Source organism: Haliotis rubra, unplaced genomic scaffold (assembly GCF_003918875.1).
Source record: "Haliotis rubra isolate DU_JTF1 unplaced genomic scaffold, ASM391887v1 Scf2183, whole genome shotgun sequence".
NCBI lineage: Eukaryota > Metazoa > Mollusca > Gastropoda > Lepetellida > Haliotidae > Haliotis > Haliotis rubra.
In genome coordinates, this window is record NW_025766207.1 from 731 (window position 1) to 28,254 (window position 27,524).

General features: G+C 40.3%; 2 protein-coding genes across 4 annotated transcripts; both read right to left on the reverse strand.

Annotated features, from left to right (window-relative positions):
• Positions 1-1,634: 1,634 nt before the first annotated feature.
• Positions 1,635-13,402, reverse strand: LOC124277130. The gene is made up of 2 exons (XM_046712787.1): positions 12,993-13,402; positions 1,635-2,450 (listed from the first exon to the last, which is right to left on the reverse strand). Exons 1-2 carry the CDS (start codon positions 13,287-13,289, stop codon positions 2,400-2,402), a joined length of 348 nt encoding a protein of 115 aa, XP_046568743.1. The 5' UTR covers positions 13,290-13,402; the 3' UTR covers positions 1,635-2,399.
• LOC124277129 (transcription intermediary factor 1-beta-like) lies at positions 11,369-27,524 on the reverse strand. 3 transcript variants are annotated; one of them, XM_046712785.1, is made up of 7 exons: positions 21,402-21,465; positions 19,541-20,597; positions 19,214-19,272; positions 18,464-18,568; positions 16,710-16,770; positions 16,423-16,491; positions 11,369-13,596 (listed from the first exon to the last, which is right to left on the reverse strand). In XM_046712785.1, the coding sequence occupies exons 2-7, from the start codon at positions 19,695-19,697 to the stop codon at positions 13,412-13,414; spliced, it is 636 nt and encodes a 211-aa protein (XP_046568741.1). In that variant the 5' UTR covers positions 19,698-20,597; positions 21,402-21,465; the 3' UTR covers positions 11,369-13,411. The 3 variants fall into 3 exon arrangements, with proteins under 3 accessions (XP_046568741.1, XP_046568742.1, XP_046568739.1); XM_046712786.1 differs by lacking the exon at positions 16,423-16,491 and having other exon boundaries at positions 21,402-21,471; XM_046712783.1 differs by lacking the exons at positions 11,369-13,596; positions 16,423-16,491; positions 16,710-16,770; ... (1 more) ...; positions 19,214-19,272; positions 21,402-21,465 and adding an exon at positions 27,519-27,524 and having other exon boundaries at positions 19,705-20,597.

The following is a 27,524-nucleotide window of genomic DNA, read 5'->3' on the forward strand; positions in this document are numbered from 1 at the left end:
TTACGACATAGCTCAAATACTGCAGGTGTGATTTTTCATATTAATTCGATCACTGTAGTGGTATCGAGTTTAGACCCAGAGTTAGATTTGTTCTCACTCGGGGTGAATAACAAAACATATTCCATGATTTGTTTCTGACAGATGACAGTGATCTGAACTGCATGAAGCAGTGTCTGCTGAATCGCCCGGATTATTAATCCCAGAGAGACGTAGTCGTGGGCATTGTTCCATTTGGAGGACAACGGGCTTTATGGGGACAAAGACGTGGCGACGCCGGGTTTGGGATTGAGGGTACGTTAATTTATGAAAATACGAGTATTGGTGTTTATATTGATTGCTGTAGTGGTGGTGGTGTTGTTGATCTGGAGTTGCTCGGAGCTGTTGGTAAAGCTGTTGATGGAGCTGGTGCTGATTCTGCTTTTGGTGTTGTTGCGGCTTTTTAGTTGCAGCGCTGGCGAGGGTGTTGTTGGTGTAGTTGACGTTGATGGAGATGTCGCCATGCTGGTGCGGGAGTTTGTAGGGCAGTAGTGATGTTGTTGGAGCTAGTGCTGGTGTTGGTTCTGGTCTCTGTCGCCAATATCAGAACTTGTATCGTATTGTCAGGCCAGCCTTGACATCTCTCATTCTTGGACAATATGTTCTTTGTAGCCAGAAGTGGCTTGGTGTTAATCAAAGCTTCAGAGAAACACATACTAGTTTAAGAAGGAAGGTCTGGATATGAATATATGTAAGTTACATTGCCACACACCTCAAAGTCCAGGTTTGCATAATATGTAAAAGGTTTAACACTTAGCTAATAGATCTCACACAGCTGAATTATTGTTACCTTCATTTCCACAGCAGTCAAGCTTAATGCTTTTAAGTTAATAAAGAAACTGCCAACATTACAAATATAATATAATTAACAGGTTATCACCCCAGAACGGAATACTCTTGCGATATAAAGAAATACCTTTTTGTACAGCGACATCCTATATGTTTCATAAGAAAAACTTTTGTACAACATTTCTACGAAGCTATCCGTTATTTTTGGCTGAAAACAGGTGGTTGGGTAGCATCTCTCTCCACGCTTGGGATCGACTCTATAAATGCAGTGGGTATACTATGTGATGGCTGTATCTCGCATCTTCCATTGTGCAGTTGGCGAAATATTACCACAGTCTGAACCAACGATCTGAAACTTAAATAGTCACTGAAGTATACGTAAAATATGTTCACGAATTTTCTTGCAAGAAATGGCTGACGGGGAAAAAAAACCCACGTGCATGTGGGTTTACTCGTATTTGTAAAACTACTGTGCAGTTTTTGCACTTCGTCACTCTGTATGTTTAGATACCCTTGAATGTCCGGGTTAGAATATTGATCTTCAGTAACCCATGCTTGCGGTAAGAGGCGACTAACGGGCTCGGGTGGTCAGGCTCGCTGACTTGGTTGACACATGTCATCGGTTCCAAATTGCAGATCGATGCTCATGATGTTAAATACTGGATTGTCTGGTCCAGTCTCGATTATTTACAGACCGCCGCCATATGGCTGGAATACTGTTGAGTGCCGTGTAATACTAAACTCACTCACTCACTGTATGTTTAGAATAGGAGTATAGTCCTGTTCAACTGCAAGACTCGAAAATACAATGAACATTGCAATACGTGCTTGCATCACTTTATTTACGCGAAATTTCTGATAGATATACGGAATTAACAAGAAAACATTTTCTAGTATTTTTTTAATTGTTTTAACTATGCTCAACACGCACACATATTCCTGCATGTCGTATTATTTCATAATTATATGTGCTGGATGTTCTTCCTCATTAGGGCAGTACATTGCAAGCTACTACTGGCTTTGTGTTGTGTAAATATACTCCTCACAAACATAAAGCAACACCAATTTATGGGGCATTATCATCCATGGACAGGCATTATTATCCATAAAAATGAAGTTAGGACCTGCTTGTTGTTCCAGAGGAATGATTTTCAGGTAGGTTTTAACCGACCAGACTGCATGTGTGAAATGTGGAGCACAATCATGCCACACATTTTTCATGTTGTTTCTGAGGGTGGTTGTGTTTAGGTGATGTTATCAATGTTATCAGATAAATTAATTTGACAGTCACTAAAGGTTATGTATTCTTTGAATATTTACCTTCCAGTAACATACCGGCAAAAATCGCTATCGAGATTGATAAAGATATTACACTGAAACTACTTGTTGCTTTATTTTGTGTGAGGAGTATAGTACACTTTGACAGAGGTGTATGTAAATACATGGCGCTGCAATGTACGTGATCATTGGAAACGTCTTTTTTTTCATAGAGAAGATATTATCAAGTTATGAAGTGTTCCTTGGTAGAATTTAATTCGAGTGTCTGTGAGTTCAAATCACCATCACTGTCACCATCACGACAGCGCCTTGACAATCATCGCTTTCTTCTCCTCCGTCATGTTGATGTTGCTGCCCACTACAAGTCTCATACTGACAGTGATCCACCCCGAACATCGGCCAATCAATAAAACCTACCGAGTGTTACATTTTGATCTTAGCACTGAGTCACATTGAATTATCTGATAAGCCATTACCCCGGATATAGCGTGTGTTTCGGTTACCAAATGAACGAGAATGATAGACACAGGACGTCAACAAAACTATTCATACAACATATATGGCATATTTACAGTACAGATTCTAAATTGCTGCGTACAATAAACACCCGGAGAGAGGATTTGTAGACCCAGACACAGTACATTAATAAGAAACGCAAACGACCGCGGTATAACGAGGAACGTGTAGATTGCATATCAAACAATGATAAGATCACCTGTGATTTGAGTCAACATGTGATTTATTTGTCCATGCACACCGAACCCCTAGGCTGCGGCTGGTAAGCAGCGGCAGAATGGCGACATTGTAATTTGTTGTATTGTTTTAATCAATCATGTATAAAACGTCCCAATGAATATAGACAACATTCCATTTATCATTAAGATATCCACCAGGGAATTGTTTTGATTGTTGATAAAAATAATTTTCTCAATGATGCAACCCAAATCATTATTTTACATCGCTTTTTTATCTTTCTCGTCATTATACATGTGTTAAATAGAACACCATCATGAATATCCCCCACAATAGCAGTTATGTTTTTCGAATATAAACTTTTATGATATAGGTAGTATTTTTCCTGTACCACGATTCGTCAAAAGACCGTCACATGATTGACTACAAAACACGATATTGACTTGAGTTTTCTGATAAATTACGATATTGACTTGGGTTACTAAAAATAGACAAGGAATCCCGTACGAAGGGGCTTCCCCCGCTTTTCAGCCAATCAGATCACTCGGATAGATGGCACAGTGTGTCCATTAAAAGTTTATGTTAAAACCCGTTTCTCTTTCATTATATAATAAAACAATTATATCGCAAGCTCGGTCGATATTATTTTACTCAGGTCAATAAAAACCGATATCGACCTCTACAAGAGTTTATAATTGTATAATATCGGAGACGTGTTGCCATGGAAGCTCGAAGAATTATGTGTTTTTAAAATCTCTCTAAAGGCATCAGGAACGAAACTCATGTTACCACATCACATTGATGTGTTCTTGCAGTTCTCCAGTACACACACACACCGGCTCCTGGTTGCAATTTGTGATTGTATCTAAGATTGCAGTTGTGTCTAGAACTGCCCTTAGTTATACTTGGTTGACCATGGTATACTATCTAAACTTCAGAAGTCTGCATCAGTTTCTTACTAGGTCAAACTATGTGCTAAGTTTGGTGACATAATAGAGTGATGTTAACAACATCTTTACTCAGGCTGAGCTAAACATCACACTCATACTACCTAAACACGTGGCGTCCGACATGTGCAAGTTCACTGGGCGTCCTGAAAACCAGTTTTGAAACACAGATAATAAGCAGGTACTGAGTTACACACAATAAATGTTCACTACCATCACTTTAGTATCCTGTATGTCCACCCCCTGCATCAATACAGGCACGCAGCCTGTTTCTAGCTGAAAACGTCAGACGTCGGACTTGGCCCTCTCACGTTCAGCTGCTGATAGTCGTGGCATATCTGTGGTGATCTTTTAACCACTAGGCTACCCCACCGCCCAACATACCCACGAGATAACAATGGTGAGTCATGACTATCGTGAATGAAGCTTTAAAGCGAAAGTAGGAATTTGTGTGGCAATTTAACAGCTATATACTGCATAAATGAAAATATGGCTGCCATGGTTAGCATCCTGGTAGTTTGGGACATATACACGCAATATTTGACCCTTAATATCGAACAGTTAACAGTGAAATGGAAGGCAAAGTTAGTGACAAAACACAACACACCTACCTGGACTGTTAACTCCCTCCACTGTGGACACGTACGTCACTTCCGGATGATGACGAGCGAACCCTATTTCATTATAATTGTTTGATCTGATTCGAGTTTATTTCAACAGTAACATCTATTTCCTTTACAGACGAAGTTTGCTTCAAACGTATAAGATTATATTTCATCCAAATTATCTTCTGATTTTTAGTGCATGTCTGCAATAAATATAGCTACACAATGCCATTTAGAAAGTGGTAAAATGTAACACACGTTATATTTGGGATTACACTTTCTCAGTTAAGTACAAAGTCTAGTACTTTTGTGGGGTTGAGTCCGATGCGGGATTCGAACCCACATTCTCAGTCATTCGCCTAATCGCCAGCATACAAAAATCACCCATCTAACCCACTCAGCCGTCGCGGCTATTAGTAGAGTCGTTTAATTTCGTGAACGCACTCTTTGTAGGGTGCGTTTTAACGTTTATGTAGTAAAGCTATACCTGTTCTTTCAGAAACAGAAAGCAATGTTTCAGTCAATGGGGATATGGGTTGGATGTCGTCTATTGTCAGACAATGGAAAAATTGTATCAAGACAATGTTGTCGACTTAAAAATATGTCGTGTAAGTCGTGTAAATAGGTAGGACGTTTATATGAGGCTGAAAGGATGTAAAAGTTGGAATGGAAAGAAGTTTCATGATATTGGTTTAGGTTATCTGTTAAATGTTCCACATTAAAATGCTCAATAACTCGTTGGTATGTGACAATGTACATGTATGTATGAATGACTTTTGTTATAAATCGGAAATCTAAGTTAGATAAGGTAGAGGTGCAAAGTGGTCTTAACAAACTAAGAGTATATAAGTGTTTTAAACAAGATTACAGGACAGAAGATTATTTTTCAAGGAACCTGCCAAGAGGTTACAGGTCGGATCTTGCCAAGCTTAGGTGTGGCCCCAATTAACATTGGAACGGGTCGATATGAAGGCATCCTTGTACAAAATAGAAACTCTTTTTATTGTAAAGGCTGCGTAGAAGATGAGGTTCACGTTTCACTGCGTATCATATGACAATATCAGGGAAAGTCTTTTTAATGAGTGCATTTGTTAAATCAAGATGTTTTTGTTTTTTTAAAAATATGTATGATATCTAGAAGTTTTGTTTTATGTTCACCGACGCTAATGTCTCTGTCTTATTTGCCAAAAGCTGCTTATTAATACTAAATCGTAGAAAGCATCTTTAATATGGATAATACATATATTTAGTATGGTATTTTGCTTTTGGGTATTATTTTATGACAATTTGTCTCTCATAATTCTTTAGAATGGTTTTGTACGAGTATTATATGTATGTATATATACTGTTGCTGTTTCCATGTCCGTACAGAAGTGAGACATTAATAAACTATTGTCTGTCTGTCTTTAAGTAGTAACGTTGCACCTGTTCTTCCAGAAGATTTGGAGCATATCTGCCTATTATCCGATTAGCTGTAAGGAACCGAAATACGTCTGACCACTCACACGTCAAAAGGGAGCTTGAAAACTCCATTCTAGCCAGTATGAGGCAAACATTTATATTCCTGTCAAACTATATATTGTACTGTTCACGGACACTGTCACTCTGACTCTCTCCCACACACGCCCTCTTGTCTGTATCATCACACGTTCCAGCTGCTCTCAGCAAAGGCCTATTGTCCTACCTGAATGACACAGACAAGGGTGTTCAGTCTAGCTTTGTTATCGCTCAACAGCCTTTCTCCACTCAGCCTTTCTATAATATTGAATATTTATAATGATAATAAGGCCAGTTATGTAGCTGAACCCCACGCTTTAGGGACATGCTCGAAGCTCATACAACATGATGGAGATTATTACCCCGGATAACTCACATGACTCACAAAAAAACTTGCCTAAGGTGAAACCTCGGGTGATTCGTTGCGGGGCAGGAGAGTACAGTCCTATAAAATCTCAGGAGTCAAGCTGCCAAACGCGGTCACCCATCCGAGGACCCTCTGTGACAAACGTTGCTTAACTTCACCTAATTTGTTCAGAAATCCTGTCTATGGAATATAGTACAAAATAATGTTTACGTCATATTTAAGATGTTTCATCTTGGCCCAAACCCTCTCTTCACATGGTATCTCGCCGCCGAGCATTTTGACGTTGTGATGAAAATGCATAGCTAGTGCCCTATATAGTATTTTACGAGAGGATATTTCATACATATCTGTAACGTTCACGTGAAGACATTATTTGTTTCGTAATGTACATAATATCCTCGGGCTCTGGACGTCGTCTGTATGTGCTCCACCTGTAATATAGCTGTAGCAAAGGTGAGTGAGTGAGTTTAGTTTCAAGCCGACTCAGCAATGTTCCTGCTCTTTGGCGGCGGTTTGTAATTGATCGAGTCTGAACCAAACAATCCAGTGATCAACGACGTGAGCATCGATCTATACAGTTGGGATATGATGGCATATGCCAACCAAGTCAGCGAGCCTGACCACCCGATCCCGTTAGTCGCCTCTTACGACAAGCATGGGGTACTGAAGGCGCATTCTAACCCTGACCTTCACTGGTGCCAGTCATATCCTCCCTCGACTACCATTTCAGCCCTCGGGGACTTCGGCCCTCTTGCTGATATAGTAGTCTCGGGCCGATGTGAAGGAAAACAGTCAGGTAATAACCTCTTACGTACCATCTATGATCTGTCTTACCAACATGTAAACACCGTTTTAATTCAAAAGTAATACGTTAAGGATATGTAAGCTGAAACTAGCGCTACAGGGACAAGGGAAGCCATTTTGGACACTCACAAAGAGACTGCTCTCTATCCGTCTTTTAGACGAGACGAGATGTGCTCTTTCTCTAACCCATAACTCTGTATGCTAACAACATTTATTACCCATACGGGCTGAGATGCACAGGTGATTATTTTTGTGAAAAAAGCACATGTACTTTTCAGTGATTCTCAACGTTGATTGGTCAGCTAAGCAGAGAAGAAATATGATTAGTTGACAACTTTTACCCTTTGACAACTTTTACCGATTCATTGATAATTAGAACGTGCTGTACTCACACATTCCGAGATTTAAAAAAAAGAAAACAGAAAGGTTAAAGAATATGAATAATCTTTTATTGGACATTAATTTGCAATAAAATTGCGTTATAAATAGTAGTCTTTTAAAATATATAACCTTACAAAAAACAAAACACTCGTTTGCATGGTTTCTAAACAAACATGGCCGTTATTAGGACGAAAACGTTTCATACCAGCACATCAAATCATGCAAATTTCCGGGCACAAAAATGTTCAAACAAAAACAGATACCCTTCAAAAATGTATAAGCAACATCAGTCCAGCAATAAATTGTTATCAAACCCTTGTAACTCCACTCCGCCCACTCATCCTCTGCCTCAGTCTTTTTTGTATGCCGTAAATCTTCATTCTGTACATACACTTTTCTCAGGTCCAAATTATGGTGGTGTATTCCACTTCAACATCTCGAATGACTCCTCTGTTAGTCGACCATGTGCTCCAAAGAGGCGTATTCCTCCCATTGATCCGCCAATGCTCGGCACTGTGAACATTATTTCAACTCGGGCATATTTACCATAATCACTCGTACCTCGTTTGTTATTCTCTAAACATCTATCGAAATACAAAATTAACGCTTTTCGTTCGACATTTTATAAATGTTCATTGATTTGTTCCAGAATTAGTGCAAAGAGTTGTGTATAGAGACTGACCAAAGATATGTTTGGTCCACAAATAACTGATATTATAGCACCAACTGTAGCGTAGTAATATTATACATCATATGCTTTAATGTGATGCAGTGCGCATGTTTGGCGTACCGGATGCTCTGGCACTCGGGAAGTAAAAGGCTAATCGTAAACACTTAGTTGTGTCGTGTCTCCTCCTGGGAACAGCAAGTCATGCAGTGAAGGGCCCATAGAACACTACACCAACCATCAACATCAGTTAGAATAATGACTTTATAAAACCAACTGTCAACGGCAGTTGCAATACTGACATTATTACACTGAACGTCAACGCCAGTCACAATACTGACATTATAGCACCAACCGTCAACGTCAGTTACAATACTGACATTCTAATAGCAATCGTCAACGCCTGTAACCATACTGACATTATAGCACCAACCGTAAACGTCAGTTACAACACTGACATTATAACACCAACCGTCAATGCCTGTAACAATACTGACATTATAATACCAACCATCAACGTCAGTTACAATACTGACATTATAACACCAACCGTCAACGCCTGTAACAATGCTGACATTATAACACCAACCGTCAACGCCAGTCACAATACTGACATTATAGCACCAACCGTCAACGTCAGTTACAATACTGACATTATAATACCAATTGTCAACACCTTTAAAACAATACTGACATTATAGCACCAACCGTCAACGTCAGTTACAATACTGACATTATAATACCAACCGTCAACGCCTGTAACAATACTGACATTAAAGCACCAACCGTCAACGTCAGTTACAACACTGACATTATAACACCAACCGTCAACGCCTGTAACCATACTGACATTATAATGCCAACCGTCAACGCCAGTTACAATACTGACATTATAATACCAACCGTCAATGCCAGTCACAATGCTGACATTATAATACCAACCGTCAACGCCAGTTACAATACTGACATTATAATACCAACCGTCAACGCCAGTTACAATACTGACATTATAATGCCAACCGTCAACGCCAGTTACAATACTGACATTATAATACCAACCGTCAACGCCAGTTACAATACTGACATTATAATAACAACCGACACGCCAGTTACAATACTGACATTATAATACCAACCGTCAACGCCAGTTACAATACTGACATTATAATAACAACCGACAACGCCAGTTACAATACTGACATTATAATACCAACCGTCAACGTCAGTCACAATACTGACATTATAATACCAAACGTCAACGCCAGTCACAATACTGACATTATAATACCAACCGTCAACGCCAGTCACAATACTGACATTATAATACCAACCGACAAGGCCAGTTACAAAACTGACATTATACTACCAACCGACACGCCAGTTACAATACTGACATTATAATACCAACCGCCAATGCCAGTCACAATACTGACATTATAATACCAACCGTCAACGCCAGTTACAATGCTGACATTATAATACCAACCGTCAGCGCCAGTTACAATACTGACATTATAATACCAACCGTCAACGCCAGTTACAATACTGACATTATAATACCAACCGTCAACGCCAGTCACAATGCTGACATTATAATACCAATCATCAACGCCAGTTACAATACTGAGATTATAACACTAAACGTCAACACCAGTCACAATACTGACATTATAACGTCAACCGTCAACGCCACTTACAATACTGACATTTAACACCAAACGTCAACGCCAGTCACATTGCTTACCTTACAATACCAACCGTCAACGCCAGTCACAATACTGACATTATAACACAAAACGTCAACACCAGTCACAATACTGACATTATATCGCCAACCGTCAACGCCAGTCACGATGCTTACATTACAATACTAAGTGTGAAAGACAGATAATAACAAGACTTGTTTATATACAAAGATTCCGTTTGGCATAAACTTCCAATTAGTGATGGGAATAATATGACTGAAATAATCGACGAGGCTTTTCGTTCACAGTATGCCAATACAAACACTTAAAGCTGTAGATTAAAATGGTGATTGTTGTGTTCAAATCGATAAGTAGGAATGGAATTTGAACAGGCCACAAAAAGAAATGCAACCAACGATGATCCGGGTTGGAATTGGTCTTCCCATTTGCGTAGATTGATGCTCATGATGTTGATCATGGGATTGTCTTGTCCAGACGGTACATTTACTCGATTAATTACTGCCCTGTCATATAGCTGGAATATGCCTGCGATAACTTAAAAAAAAACAATGCAAAAGAGCAAGAATAAATCAAACATTTTTGTCGGTCCGGCCCCATTCAGAGTCATAACAAAAAGCATGCTTGCTTCACGAATTACGAAGAGGTAAAACTATGTCGCATCGACTATAGATTTGGAAAGACCATTCAGCTTATTGTGTGAGTAAATCGTTGTACATAGATCTTCATACTTAGCATATGTGAAAACGGTAACTTTGATAGGATTCATTAATTCATTCATTCATTCATTCATTCATTCATTCATTCATTCATTCATTCATTCATTCATTCATTCATTCATTCATTCGTAACACGTGAAGATCCTGGTTACAATTAATCTTCAGTAACCCATACTGCAAAAGGCGCCTAACAGGATCGGGTGGTCAGGTTCTCTGATTTGGTTGACACATGTGATCGTAGTTTAATTGCGTAGATCGGTGCTCATGTTGTTGATCACTGGATTATCTGATACAGATTCGATCATTAACAGTTCAAAATATATGATTAATGTTGTTGTTTCAGTAACAATATGGCTCAAATACTGTAATAGTATCGGGTTTTGGCCAAGAGTTACAGTTGTTCTCGTCCTCGGATGAATAACACAAACATATTTCATGATTTGGCCAATCATGACGCCGGGTTGGGGATTGAGGAGATGAAGCATGTTAATATACCAAAGTACAGGTGTTGGTGTTCATGTTGGTAGTGGTGATGGGGTTGGTGTTGTAATTGGAACTGCCGTTGTTAGTGTTGGTAAATATGTTGGTGGCTCTGGTGCTGATTCAGTTTTTGGTGCTGTTGCCGCTTTTGGTTGCCATGCTGGTTAGAGTGTTGAAGGTTTAGTTGTTAGTTTAGTTTAGGAGATGTTGCCTTGCTGGTGATGGTGTTGGTGTGGACAGTGGTGATGTTGTTGGAGCTTGGGCTGATGTTGGTTCTGAATGTGACGCCATTATCAGAACTTGCACCCTTCTGAACTTTTATCGTTCTGTTAGGTTATCCCTATGTTCTTTGTAGCCAGAAGTTCTTATATTAGAAATATCCCGAAAGCAAATGCCACCCGATCAAAAGTGGTTTGATTTTATTGAAAGCCTCAGAGATACACAAAATAGTTGATGAAAAACTGTCTGGAAATGAATATATATAAGCAATATTACCACACAGATAAAAGTCCAGTTGTTGCATAATACGTATAGGTTTAACACTTAGTCAACAGATCCCACACAGCTTCTGAGTTATTGCTACCTTCATTTCCAAAGGAGTCCAACTTATTGCTTTGAGGAATATAAAGAAACTGTCAACGTTACAAATATAATACAGTGGAAGCCTTCAAAACCGGCAGCCCTCCATTCCGGTATGTTCTCAATATCGGCACTAGTATATCTTCCCGGCAGAAACTAGTTAATTTATGATCATTTACTAATCTGGCGTCAGTCTATTCCGTATGTCGGCACAAGAAAGACCGCCCAATTGTACTCTAAACCGACATCCGGTATCTCGGCTCTCCTGTTGATTGCCTGAACGTGTATTAACAACACAATGGATTACCATCGGCATTAAGCTCATTGGCGTTGCCTTATAAATGAAGTATTGATAAGGATTACGCCTAGGTAGGTGAGGTAAATTGGTGAGTGACACGTGTCACTTGTATTATAAATTAATTGTCGTGTCACAATTTGTCAGTCGCTCACCGTGTCAAGATGGCCTGAGCAGTGAAGCGGATGGAAGGGAAAAGTTCTCTACACCGGCACGGCCTCAGTTAAAGAGGGCTTCCACTGTGTAATTAGCAGGTTATCACCCCACAACACAATACTCTTGAGATATAAACAAATAGATCTTGTACAGCGGCTTCCTATATGTTTCATAAGACAAACTGTTGTAAAACATTTCAAGGAAGCTGTCCGTTACTTTTGGCTGCAAACGGGCGGTTGGGTAGCGCAGTGATTAAACGCATCTCGCGTCCCGTTTGGGTTCGACTCAGTAAGTGTAGCAGGTACACCATGAGGTGGCTTTAACGCGCAACTTCTATAGTGAAGTCATCGAAAACCTGTACCAGCAATCCGATACTTAAGTCACTGCAGTATACGTAAAATATGTTCACGAATTTTCTAGCAAGTAGTGGCTGACGGGGAAAAAACATCTATGTGCACGTGGGCTCACTCGTACTTCCAAAACAATGCTGCAGTTTTGGCACTTCGTCATTCTGTATGTTTAGAACAGGTGTGTTGTACTTTCTCATACTTTCAACTGCAAAACTCGAAAATATAATAACCTTCTGAATATGTGCTTGCCTCACTTTATTGTAGCGAAATGTCTGATTGAAATATGGAATTGTAACAAGAACACATGTTCTAGTGTTTTTTTTAAATGTTTTAATTTATGCTCACCAAGCACACATATTCCTGCATGTATCATTTCATAAGTATGCGTGCTGGACGCTATTCCTTATTAGTGCAGTAGATCGTAAGCTACTACTGGCTTAGTGTTGTGTTGATAGTACACTTTGACAGAGTTGTGTGTGGACACATGGCAATGCTATGTACGTGATCATTGTAAACTTCCTTTTTCAAGATATCAAGTTTTGAAGTGTTCCTTAATTCGAATGCTTGTGGGTTCAAATCACCATGACTGTCAGCATCACGACAGCGACTTGACAATCATTGTTTTCTTCTCCTCCGTCATGTTGATGTCGCTGCCAACTACAAGTCTCATGCTGACAGTGATCCACTCTGGGTTATACACCCCGAACATCGGCCACAGTGGTTTACTACAGTCTACATTGTCTAACGTTGACATGACTTTCTTCTCCTTCACATCAATGAAGACAATCTTCTTCCTGGCGGCATCATGGACAACGCCGTAATGTAGTGTGTGTGATACCCCTGCTGTGTTGGGGAGAGTGTCAGGCGGATGCAGCACACACTTCCCCTCCTTCCATATCCTCCTGCATATCCCGCCGTGTGTAGTACAGCGGTTGACGGTCATACTGTAGGAGTAAGGACATCCATCTGTACAATGACTCACGTCCCTCTGCTCCTCTCTACATACTCCAACCTCCAGGATGAGCCAGTTCTCTGGGAGTGGTTTGTTCACACTGACCCTGTTCTCTACCTCCCAGTACCGAGGACACCCATCCATGAAGAGGGGGCAGTGCTGCATGTGCCCCAGTACTTCTTCAGTCTCCCCTCTCCTGCAGGTCTGATGTCTGACTTCCTGTTGACCAGGTCACCTTCTGTGTTGATGTGGACGTAGTCGAGATTGACTCTGTCTTTGTCATACTTTAAAGGTATACCTACAACACATGGATGTGAAATGCATGAGACAAATACGAATAACTCTCGCTATAATGATATTGTAATGTTTGGAATTCACAGCTCATTAAATTTACCTTTATTCAAGCAGTGTAACATAATCGGAATGCAGCAATAAAACCTACCGTGTGTTGCATTTTGACCTTATCACTGAGTCACATTGAATTAACTGATAAGTCACTACTCCGGATATATCGTGTGTTTCGTCGGTTTCGAGATCGAGAGAGAGAGAGAGAGAGAGAGAGAGAGAGAGAGAGAGAGAGAGAGAGAGAGAGAGAGAGAGAGAGGGAGGGAGAGGAGGGAGAGAGGGAGGAGAGAGAGAGAGAGAGAGAGAGAGAGAGAGAGAGAGAGAGAGAGAGAGAGAGAGAGAGACAGAGACAGAGACAGAGAGAGAGGTTCCTGGTTGGCATTTTTTTTTATTCAATCTTAGGTTGCAGTTGTATCTGGAATTGCTCTTAGTTATTCTTGGCTGACCGTGGTACACCATCTGAACTTCAGAAGGCGTCAGTTCTGGGAGGGCGGGAGGACAGTATTGAAGGCGTTGCAGGGATGAAAGGTAGAGAGTGACAGCGTTATCAAGTAGTCAAGCACTGGCTACCCCATCACAGTCGTGTTTCACAGCTATACACATAGCTGTTGCGACTCGCCGTCACCTGGTAGTCACCTTTTTATCCCACCTGCATGTAATGAGGTGGGATATAGTCGTCGCCTGGTCCGTCTGTCTGTCCGTCCGTCCGTCCGTCCGTCCGTAATCATTTTATTTCCGGAGCATAACTCAAAGACCGTTCGATATTTTTCAACAACAATTGGTAGATATGTCAAACATAACCTTAGGTGGTGCCTTTTGCTATTTACAGATTATTGTCATTTTTCTTGTTCTCGGTTTCCATGGAAACGTTTTGGACTTAGTCTTAAAAAGGGGTGGGCTTCGTTTCCGGAGCATAACTCAAAAACCACTCAATATTTTTAAACAAAACTTGGTAGATATATCAAACAGATCCTAAAGTTGTGCCTTTTGCTGTATGGCAGAATTTGGTACATTTATTGTTCCCGATTTTTAATGGAAACGATTCGGACTTAATCCCAAAAGGGAGGGTTGTCTTAGTTTCCGGAGTAGAACTCAAGAACCGTTCAATATTTTTCAACAAAACTTGGTAGATATATCAAACAGAACCTTAAGTGGTGCCTTTTGCTATTTGCAGATTTTGGGCATTATTTTTTTCCCCGGTTTTCATGGAAACGATTCGGACTTAGTCCCAAAAGTGAGGGATGGGCTTCGTTTCCGGAGTATAACTCAAGAACCGTTCAATATTTTTAAACAAAACTTGGTAGATATATCAAACAGATCCTAAAGTTGTGCCTTTTGCTATTTGGCAGAATTTGGCATATTTATTTTTCCCGATTGTTAATGGAAACGATTCGGACTTAATCCCAAAAGGGAGGGTGGGCTTCGTTTCCGGAGTTGAACTCAAGAACCGTTCAATATTTTTTTTCAACAAAACTTGGTAGATATATCAAACAGAACCTTAAGTGGTGCCTTTTGCTATTTGCAGATTTTGGGCATTTTTATTTTTCCCGGTTTCGACGGAAACGATTCGGACTTAGTCCCAAAAGGGAGGGGTAGGTTTCGTTTCCGGAGCACAACTGGAAAACTTCTTAATATCTTTCAGTAAAACTTGGCAGATATGTGAGGCAGATCTTGAAGTGGTGCCTTTTGCCATTTACAGATATTTGTCATTTATTTTTTCCATGATTTCCATGGAACGATTTGCACTTAATCTAAAATCAAGCTGGACTTTAAGTAACTGTCAGCTGATTTGTTCTTTCAAAGATGTGGGGGCCGGGGGGATATGTCATCTTCTGATGACTGTTAATCATAGTGAGTGAGTGAGTATGGTTTTGGCAATTTTATCGCAGTATCACGTCCGGGGACCACAAAAAATGGGCTTCACACATTGAACCATGTGGAGAATCGAACCAGGGTCTTTGGCGTGGCGAGCGAACGCTTTAACCACTAGGCCACCCTACCGTCCCTTGTTTAAGTAAATGTATATGTTACGTTGCAGTTTGATATCATAGTCACTGTAAATCCTAAATATCTGGCCTGGTAGACTTCAGTAAAACATGGTAGCCAGAACTACACTTTATCAGTAAAGTACAGATTCTAGTACTTTCACACAAACGGAAGTCTGACAACTGGTTGCCCGGATCACGTACATTGTGTACCCCTCTGACAACTGAAATTTGGCAGGTCTCCCAGAACCGAAAACTATGAATACATTACAAAGTCGTCAATTTTACATTCATTCTATGAAATAAATATCTTAAAATAAGCAAACTCTATTATGATATTGATTGTGAAACGTGGATCTAATACGCTCACATCCTGTCATTGAAAACGATTGGGTCCGTGTCTGTCGATTACCTCAGTGAGACGAAATCAGGATACAGTATCGGAGATTTATTGTGAAGTACAGCTAATGCTACACTCGTCTGAACGCCACAGGCCAGATTACTATGATCTCCCCCCTAGTTTGTTTTTAAACACCGCATCGGTATGAGCACATATGACAGCAGTCTGTTGATAGTCGAGTTTGGCCCAGACTATCCAGTGACTGATATCTTGAGCGTCGGTCTATGCAAGTGGGAAGGAATGACATGCATCAACCAAGCCAGCGAGCCTTCACCATCCCCATAGATGAACATTTGAAACTACCTTTATATTTTAGTATTTTTTTAACATTACTTGGAAGAACAGGTTTGAACATCAACATATGTAAATAGGAATACATGATCAATGTACTCACACTTCAGCATCAAAGATCTATCTACAGCCCCTGGCTTCAGCAGATGAACACCACATTCTGTGGCTACACCTGAAACACCAGTACACACATCACCACACACGTGTGATGAGACATAGGGACTTTTGATGTTATATCATTATTGAGACGATGCTTGATAAGTTTAAGCTAAAGGAATCATTTGATATAAAGATGCACTGAGATCATGTTCGGGAACTAGTGGATTAGACAAAGGGTATTCGACTTTGATATTCAGTCTTCTCCTTAGCAGAAGGAAATCATGAATTTACCAAGCAAGAGATCTATTGTTTTGGCATCCTTCTTCTCAAAGGCTTCTTTCTCATCAATGCGCTGAAAGAACAACATACATGCACATATCATGAGATCAAGAAATATCTTGCCGTTGTCTGTGTCGCAAGGGTACTACTTCCAACAAAGGCATGTCTGCATGCATTAAAAAATGCAGTTATGAACGATTACACAACGGAGACTTGAACAAGGTGGTGACAATTTACTCAGATACACACAACAGGTCATAAATCAGATTTGGGAAATGAATGAATGTGAAATATTGTATTAACAATTTAGCAAATGTAACGGGATGAGTATTTAAACTACCGGACAAAGGAGAGAATTATCGCTTTTAAAGTATTTGTATGCATGAAAAACCAAAACATTAACGCTGTTACAGTTTTGAACCGAAGCAGAAGACATTCGGATAGACACAGCAGGCCCTTCGTTTGAATCGTGCATTTTTCAAAACGTGAAAGACGTAATTGTGTCACATGCACCTGCATGATTGTGGCATAAATACCGATGCTGGACAGAGCAAGCATGCAGTAGCCCCGACAGAACACCACGAATATGCCAAGATTAACGCAATCGCAATGAGACAGGACTATCGGTATTGCCAATATGGGGACTTCACAACGCCACTGGTAAGAACCTTCAAATGCAGTCAGGCCACCATCAGCAAACTGATAGACTGCTTCTAGCAAACAGGCCAGATCCAATACCGCCAGGTAGACCAAGAGGCACTACACAGGCCGAAGCCCGCTATATCCGGCAGATCAACCTTCGGAACAAATTCGTGACGGTGACGTCAACGTCAGGGACAGCAATAGGACACACCATCAGAAGACAAACAGTCCTTCTACGACTTGATATGGCTGGTATACGAGCCCTTTCCGTGGAGTGGCCTTGACCCTTCTACACCGTCACCAATGTACGTCGGTGGAAGCGACGTGACTAAGAGAGGGCGCTCCTTACAGATGAAAGTCGGTTCAGTCGGTTCAGAAACGATGGCAGAGTTCGAGATTTTTTACTCAGATTTTATACGCCAAACAGCATATAAGAAGTTTGATTGAGGGGGCGTCACAATATGGGATGGCATTTATGGCCAGACAACTACAAGACTGGTATTCACCCGAGGAGATCTGAATGCCCAGCGATGCAGAGATGAAGTGTTTGGTTTCTTGTGATGCCCTTCATTCGACAACAGAACGCATGACATGAACATCTCTGGAATCATGACCGTCAGCTGAGACTCCGTGTACCACCCTTCAGTGAACCCACAGGAACTTGAGCTGACACTCCTGGCTAGTTATTCTCGAACTGTTCCTAGCCCTACGAACTTCTTAAGTCCATTTTTAACACATTGACTACGATCAAAGTTAAGAATTCTTAGGTCTACGACCGTTTGGAGAATAAGGGCCCTGGACTTACGGAATAGGATTCCTGCTGACATAATATTCGCCAATTGACGACGTCATTGAGGAGACGTGTGTATACCCTGACTCATTATGTGACTATTTATGAACAGTTTGAATGATCTGGGTATTTTTGAATATTGCACCATTGTCTTTTTCTAATTGGATTGCGGCAAATGCAAGACCCGCTTTAAATAAATATTCAGTCAAATTGTGAGAGAAATATTTCTGAATAGCAATGCTTTAAAATACTTTTAGATGGTGACATATCTAAAGGTATGAAACATGCAGATAAATGAGACAAAACTATTCCATAATTAGATTAATGGACATACTGATTTCAAGCTTTCGATTTCTGAATTGAGCTTGTCTGTAAGCTTTGTAAGGCTTTCAATGTGCTTTTCGTCTGAGTCGATTTTCGTCTTTAGTTCTTCCATGTCCTGCAACATATGATATGACATATTGTATATTTCCGTCATGTTATTTATCATCTTGTTCATACAATGTTGGCAAAAATACCCGAAACGTTTCATGGAATGAATAATACTAGTCATGACTGTTGAGAAGCATTGCATCATAACGTCTCCTTTGTGATAAACTTTGTCTGCGTCTTATCTAAAGCCCAACTCAGCAATATTGCAACGCTCTGTAAATAAGGATTCTTGACATCCAGTAATCAACATCCTGATCATCGATCTTGGTGGGGATTTATTTTGTTGGTATGTTGTTTAACGCCACACTCAGCAGTATTTCAGTTGTATGGCGACGGTCTGTAAATAATCGCGTCTGGACCAGATAATCCAGTGATCAGCAACATAAGCATCGATCTACACAACTGTGATACAATGACATGTGTCCACTAATTCAATGAGCGTGACCACTAGTTGGCTGTTACAGAAAGCATGGTTTGCTGAAGACCACTTCTAAGCCCTATCTTCACGGGTCTGATCATCGATCTATGCAAACAGGGATTGGTGACATGTTTGTGTCAATCAAGTCCGCGGGCCTGACCGCCCGATCCCACTAGTCGCCTCTTGGGCACTTGATGAGCCTGAGTATGATGTACTACAACTTCCTTCACTCACCATTTTGTGTTTCATTTCCACGTCTGCCATAAAGTCATCATCAGTCTGAGTACCCCTGTCTGAAACAACACAAAAAGGATTTACATGGATAGACAGTGGAACTATGCTTCTGTGCATGTTACAAACGTTACATGTTTAAGAACAAATCCTAAGTCTTCACGTAAATGAGTGGATTTCCAATTATAGATTCATAAAATTTTAAGTCACATCGACAGTATTTCAGTCATATCTTGACTATCATATAGATTCATGAAGATAGGCCGCAGCATACTACACTAATAGACACAAACAATTAAACCAATGTTAGAGATGAAATGATTAAGTTACCAGCAATTATTTCCGATTTTCGCCCCATATCCATCGTCAAAATGGCACCAAATCCTGATACATTCGCTTTCAGCTTTGACAAACTGTTGGTATTGAAGACAGCTGTGGGTACTGCATATGTTTCAGGCGCGTCAGTGTCCAGGCAGGTCTGAGTCATCTCCCCAACATATCTCTCAAGGCTGAGGATGTCTGACTTTGAGGCAAAGAGGAAGACATTATTGATGTAGTCTAACACCCTTGTACAGGTCTTCTTGTCTTCTTCACAGGCCTTGAGAAGAGCATGCTGTGTTGCCTTTGTCTCCTTCGCATGATTTTCCAGATCGACGAGAATTTCCTTCTCTCTTTGATCAAGTTGTGATCTCAAAGACTGGAAAATGTGACGAATATTTTCATTCAAGAATTGTGTGTTTCGTCAGTGATTTCGGTTCCTTGCCTGATGCTCTGCATGTATGCCTGATGGCGAGTCTGTAAGGTGGATAGCTCATTCTTATGGTATCCCAGTTGTTCTGTTACAGTTTCAGCAGCCACATCAACCTTCTCAACTTCGTGGTCAGCATGGTCTTCAAATCTGCATCTCGCACAGATTAATATCTTGCAGCTTTTATCAAACAGATACAGGGGGTCGTATTTATGGATACTGCAAAATTTTGGAATGTTCGAGGCAGTTGGCTCCATGTCACAGAAGTTTTGGACTACATGGCTTCTGGTAAGTTTAACGCTGCTGTGCATATTCTGGCAGTTTTCACAGAAGACCTCTTCACAGTCCAGACACCAACACACAGCCTGGTTGCCGTCATCTTCATTTGTACAGAGGAGCTCTGTGGGGCGATGTTTGACCGTCAGATGGAATATTTTCTTCTGTCTCACTGCATCCTTCTGGAGGGTTGTGTCTGTGAGGTTGACCTCCTTCTGACATGTAGAGCATGATATCACACCACCAGCTGCAGATGTCACACACGTCTCACACACAGCGTGTAGACAGGGCAGCAGGTAGGGGTCGGGGCCGTTCAGGGTAAACTGCTGCTGACAGACAGAACACTTGGGGAAGTCGTCCATTCTGGAAGACATAAACCGCATATTTGCATCTAAAGAAACAGTTTTGAGAAACGTCGTGATCCATATAGATCTTTGTCATCTTATCCTTTACTGCACATAACTGTACGATTCCAAATACGTCAATCCAGTACATTGCAATATCAAAATTACCCACGCCACACTACATCCTACTTAGCACTAAACCATCATAACGCACATTCATTCTTTGGCTACCGCAGTACAAATCGACTTACATCTAACAGAATAAATATACTGTAATACACCATAACAAAAGCCGCCTTGGATAAATATCATTTAATCATATTATCAAGCAGATATATTGAAAGATGAATGGTGAATGCAGTGATAATAGGGGCACAACAGGTTTGATACAAAGCAAAGATAGGAACGTGTTGTGTGGCAGTCAGACAAATATAATGTCTCGGCTATGGTCTGTTTTCATACAGTATTTGTCATTTAAATACACCCAGTGAAATATCGACGAAGCATTAAAACATGCACGCTTATCAAAGTCGCGTTGACATTATCCCCAACAACCGAGTGTCACATTCCCACAACATATCAGTAGTAAAGTGAGGCATGGCTATCGTGAATGAAGCCCGACCTAGTTCTAAAGCGAAAGTAGGAATTTGTGTGGCAATTTAACACTTATTTCCAGGCTATATGCTGCATAGATGAAAGTATAGCTGTCATGTTCAGCATCCTGGTACTTTTGTGACATATGTACGCGATATTTGACCCACAATATCAAACAGTTAACAGTGTACAGGAACACAAAGTGAGAGACGAAACACAACACACCTACCTGGACTGGTAACTCCCTCCAATGTTGACACTTACGTCACTTCCGGACGATGACGCGGGATAGTTATCGCATTACAATTGTAAATATGATACGTGTTTATGTTTATTTTAACGGTGACATATATTTATTTTGCAAACGAAGTCTGCCTAAAAAGTAGCAGTTTATATTTCATCGTCTAAATTATCGTCTGTTTTGTGTAAGCCTTCACTTAACAATATTCCAGCTTAATGACGGCAGTCTGCAACATCAGTCTAGACCGAACACACTAGTGGTGGACGTCGTGAGCATCAATCTACATTTATGTTTTATTTATATGTTTTAAACGAAGTCACGGGATGAGACTGAATAAAATTATCTGTCTGTCTGTCTGCATGCACTGTTGTGTATATTAACTGTCTCGGCATTGTGAATGTAAATACGGTGAATCATAGCATCGTTACCACTTACCGGTCACAAGTCATACTTCAATCTGTAAAACATCATATTGGTCTTGTCCGCATAATCTGTTTTTTTCCAGTGCATATAGAATCCAATGAACTGAAAGGTGCCCTACAAATAATATACTAAATCTACTCCTCGCCATTCGCTCCATACTGCAAGCGAACAATATTTGAGTGACGCGTTATATTTGGATTTACACTTTCTCAGTAAAGTAAATATTCTAGTACTGTTCTTTGGTTAGTTTGATCCCCATCCGGGATTAGAAGCCTCGTTCTCAGAGTCAGGAACCTAACCGCCAGCACACAAACTCTGCCATCTAACCAACTCAGCCCAATCTGTGATAATCTTGTTGTTTTACTGTCCTTCGTTGACAGGTTTGTATATAGTATATGTATATTTTATGAATTTAGAACTAGTTTTAGTCACGATATGGCTGAAATATTGCCGATGTGACATTAAATAATAACTCACTCACTCACTCACTCACTAACCCACTCAGCCGAGTAGAGTCGTTTAAATTCGTGTATGCAATCTTTGTATGGTATGTTTTTAATGTTTAAGTAGTGACCTATTCTCCCAGAAACAAACCTGTGAAGATCCGAGTTAGAATTGATCTTCAGTAACCAATGCTTGTCGCAATGGTCGACTAACGGGATCGGGGTGGTCAGGCTTGCTGACTTGGTTGACACGTCATCGTATACCAATTACGAAGATCGATGAGCATGCTGTTGACTACTGAATTGTCTGGTCCCGACTCGATTTCTTACAGACCGCCCCCAAAATAGCTGGAATATTACTGAGTGCGGTGTAAAACTAAACTCACTCACTCACTCACTCACTGTCAGGAAAAGCAATCAATGAGAGATTTGGAGCATATCTGCATACTATCTGATTATCAGTAAGCAAACGAAATACGTCTGACCACTCACACGTTAAGCGAGTTTAAAACTCTATTCTCACCAATATCTCGGCAAACATTTCTATATCCGTTTCTCGTTAACAGTATGTCAACCTGTTTACTGTACTGTTCACAGACACTGACACTCAGACTCTCTCCCACACACGCACACTAGTCTGTAGTATTACGCACTCAAGATGCTTTCAGGAAAGGCCTATTGTCACTGTTTGAATGACACAGAATGTTCGGTCAAGCGTTTGTATCGTTCACCAGACCTTCTGCGTTCCATCTTCTCAAATCTTGAATAATGATCAGGCCGCTTATATAGCACTGAACTCCACGACGCAGGGAATGCTCTAAGCGCATACAAGATGATAGATATCATCACCCCGGATACTCAAGTTACCTTTGAAGCGCTAGAAGGTAAATAGTCATATGACTTATCTCACCTGGTACCCATTTTCTGATGGGTGAACAGGGGCAGTTTTGAACAAACACTCTTGCCTAAGGTGAGACCACGTGTGCTTAGTTGTGAGGCAGGAGAGGAGTCCTAGAAACCGTCAGGAGTCAAGCTGCCAAACAGGTCACCCATCCAAGGACTCTCCGTGACCAACGTTGGTATATCTTCATCTGATTTGTGACCTGCGCTCTAGACACAGGACCACACATCACCACATAACTTGTTTTAGAAATCCTGTCTATGAAATAAAATACATAAATAATGTTTGTGTCAAATTTAAGGTGTTTTTATCGTGGCTCAAACCCTGGCACCACATGCTATCTCGCCGCCGCGTACTTTGGTGTTGTGATGTAAATGCATATCTAGTGCCCTATAGATTTAGGGAATTTTATGCGAGGATAATTTAAACATATATTTACCTTTCACGCGATATGTTTTTGTTTCATCTTATACTAGTATGGGCTGTGGACATCTGTATGTGTTCTACCTGTAATATTGCTGTAACACAGGTTGGACTTGCATAATCTGTCTCTCTGTCAAAATATTATTGTACCGCTGAGAGTGTACCTATAAGTCCTATTTCATTCAAGTATTTCTATATCTACCATCTTTTTAATAGACTAAGTAGATTACTTGTTATTTAAATGTTCGGCTAAATTTCTAAATAATCGTCAGCACCTGAAGGGATGATGAAAATCCAGCTCGGGTCCATGCAGGCAACAACGGTACTGCAAATCCCAATGAGCCATGGTATGGTGATAACTTCAGTTGCTGGCGATCTCTATGTTGTATTGCATTGTATATTTATAAGTTGCTAGTTTTAACCCAAACCTTTTCCTTTTTATTTTCCTTTGACGACAGGTTTTTATGGTATAGATTCATTAAAGGTCTCATGTATAGATAAGAACACGTTCTCGTCCCGGTATGGCTGTAATATTGCCGGTGTGAGGTTAAATATTAACTCACTCACGCTCACAAAATTAAAGCATAAAACAACATAGTCAAGTACACACTCATCCCCTTGTTAACTTCTTGTACTAAAAAAGTATACCTCAAACGTATTAGTAATAATATAATTCACAATCATGCAGACTATTGTTTGTTTGTATGCCTGCCTCACCATGCAATATTCCAGCTATAACTGAGTCAGGACCAATCATCATGAGGATGCATCTACACAACTGGGGTGTTACTGCTTAAAACACTTACAAAATAGGAACAATGTGATAAAAAAACAGAAAAAACTAAAACAAATGAAAACACAAAACCCTAATACAGCATGTCACAATAACAAACAATAAACAATCGAATACAGTGACACATACAGATGTTCAATATGTTTACAGAAAAGAGGCAATTGTATTTGCAGAACGTATATTTATCATTTGATTGATTACATCTCCACAGCAGACAAGTTGTGTTACGCCTATGCATGAACTGTTGGCTGTTGTTAAAGTAGGTTTCTGCATGGTGAATGTAAATACATTGAATCATACCACCCTTAACAGTCGCTAACCATACTGGACGTGCTTTTTAGGGTATATAGTGAGTGAGTGTGTGAGTGAGTATGGTTTTACGCCGCTTTTAGCAATATTCCAGCAATACAACGTCGGGGACACCAGAAATGGGCTTCACACATTGTACCCATCTAGGGAATCGAACCCGGACGAGCGTACTACTAGACTACCCTACCGCCCCCAGTGTTTATAGAATCTAGTGAAATGAAATGTGTCATACAAATAAATTAAATTTAAATCTCGCCATACACAGTAGACTCATTTTACTTGCGAACATGTAGTAGACGTGTTTTCTCTCGAGTAGAGGGCTATGTAGAGTATGTTTTTAAGGTTTCGTGTGTAAAGTGTGAAGGTTTTACCGGTTCTGTCAGAATCAGCAAGCCCTGCATTCAATGAAGACTTTGTCATAACCACAATCAAAATTTGAAAATAGCAGTCTGAAATAGAACGTGATAAAATTGATGTTTCAAAACTATTTCCTGTGAATTATATCTATCCAACAACCTTCTCTCTCAGACGGTGTCGATACAGTGGTTATTTATAATGGAGTTAAATACCTCGTATAAGCCTTTCATCCATTATTTTGCATAATTATCACAATAAACTCTATTACTATCACAGTATGGTGCCCTATATTGTGTCTTGCATAAACATCAAGATGTGCTGAAAGAAAATGGATTTACAAAACTCTAAATGCTGCAGAAAACATGGGTGAGAATAAAAGAACAGGATACCGTTTCTATTTCTCGCCAACAGTGAAATTGTAATCGTTATGTTAACACAGAGCGACAGACACACAGACAAACAGACGAACACACACTGTCTTCCAGAGTGTCTTGTAGATAGTTTAACTATAGGTAATGCATTTCATACACTGTGAGTCGTAGATAGTGCTGTGAGTAATGTGATTCTTCAACTTTATATTGTAAGTAATGTAACCGTAACTAATTTGAATGTTTTGTTTTAGTCACGATATGGTTCAACTACAGCCGGTGTTATTTTTCATATTGATTAACTCACTAACTCACTGTCACTGAAATTGGGTCGAGTTTAGGCCCAGTGTTGAATGTGTTCTCACTCTCGGGGTGAATAACAAAACATGTTACATGATTTGTTTCTGTTAGATGGACAGTGATCTCATCTGCATGAGGCAGTGTCTGCTGAATCGCCAGGATGATTAATCCCAGAGAGAGGTAGTCGTGTGGAATTGTTCCAATTTGGAGGACAATGGGCTTTATGGGGATATAGGCGTGTTGACACCGGGTTGGGGATTGAGGGTACGAGGCATGTTAATTTAAGAAAGTACGGGTGCCGGTGTTTAAGTTGGGTACAGTAGTGGTGGTGGTGTGTTGGATCTGGCGTTGTTTGTGTTGGTAAAACCGTTGGTGGAGCTGGTGCTGATTGTGTTTCTGGTGCTGTTGCGGCTTTTGGTTGCAGTGCTTGTGAGGGTGTTGTAGCTTGATGTTGATGGGGACGGTGCCATGCTGGTGCTGGTGTTTGTGAAGGCAGTAGTGTTCTTGTTGGTGCTAATGTTGGTGTTGGTTCTGGTTCTATAAAGCCATTATCAGACCCTTCTGAACAAATATCGTTCTGTTAGGTGAACATTGGAATATCTCATTTCTTGGTCAACATGTTCTTTGTAGCCAGAAGTGGCGAGGTGTTAATCAAAGCTTCAGAGAGAAACACATACTAGTTTAAGAAGGAAGGTCTGGATATGAATATATGTAGTAACATTACCACACACCTTAAAGTCCAGTTCTTGCATGATAAGTATAGGTTTAACTTAACTTTAGCTAATAGATCTCTCACAGCTGAATTATTTGTTACCTTCATTTCCACAGCAGTCAAGCTTAATGCTTTTAAGTCAATAAAGAAGCTGCCAACATTACAAATATAATATAATTAACAGGTTATCACCCCCAGAGACGAGAATACGCTTGAGATATAAAGAAATACCTCTTGTGGCAGCGACATCCTATATGTTTCATAAGACAAACTTTTGTACAACATTTCTAAGAAGCTATCCGTTATTTTTGGCTGAAAACAGGCGGTTGAGTAGCATCTCTCTTCACGCTTGAGTTCGACTCTATAAATGCAGTGGGTATACTATGTGATGGCTGTATCTCGCATCTTCCATTGTGCCGTTGGCAAAATATTACCACAGTCTGAACCAACGATCTGAAACTTAAATAGTCACTGAAATATACGTAAAATATGTTCACGAATTTTCTTGCAAGAAATGGCTGACGGGGAAAACACCCACGTGCATGTGGGTTCATTCGTATTGCAAAACTACTGTGCAGTTTTGCACTTCGTCACTCTGTATGTTTAGATACCGGTGAAGGTCGGGTTAGAATATTGATCTTCAGTAGCCCATGCTTGCTGTATGAGGCGACCAACAGGTTCGGGTGGTCGGAAGCTCGCTGACTTGTTTGACGCATGTCATCGGTTCCCAAGTGGAGATCGATGCTTATGATGTTGATTACTGGATTGCCTGGTCAGTCTTTCGATTATTTACAGATGTCGCCGCCATATGGCTGGAATACTGTTGAGTGCGGCGTAATACTAAACTCACTCACTCACTGTATGTTTAGAATAGGAATATAGTCCTGTTCAACTACAAGACTCGAAAATAAAATAACCATTGCAATACGTGCTTGCATCACTTTATTAGCAGCAGAATTTCTGATTGATATCACGGAATTTAACAAAGAAAGCCTTTTCTAGTATGTTTTGAATTGTTTTAACTATGCTCAACACGCACACATATTCCTGCATGTCGTATCATTTCATAATTACACGTGCTG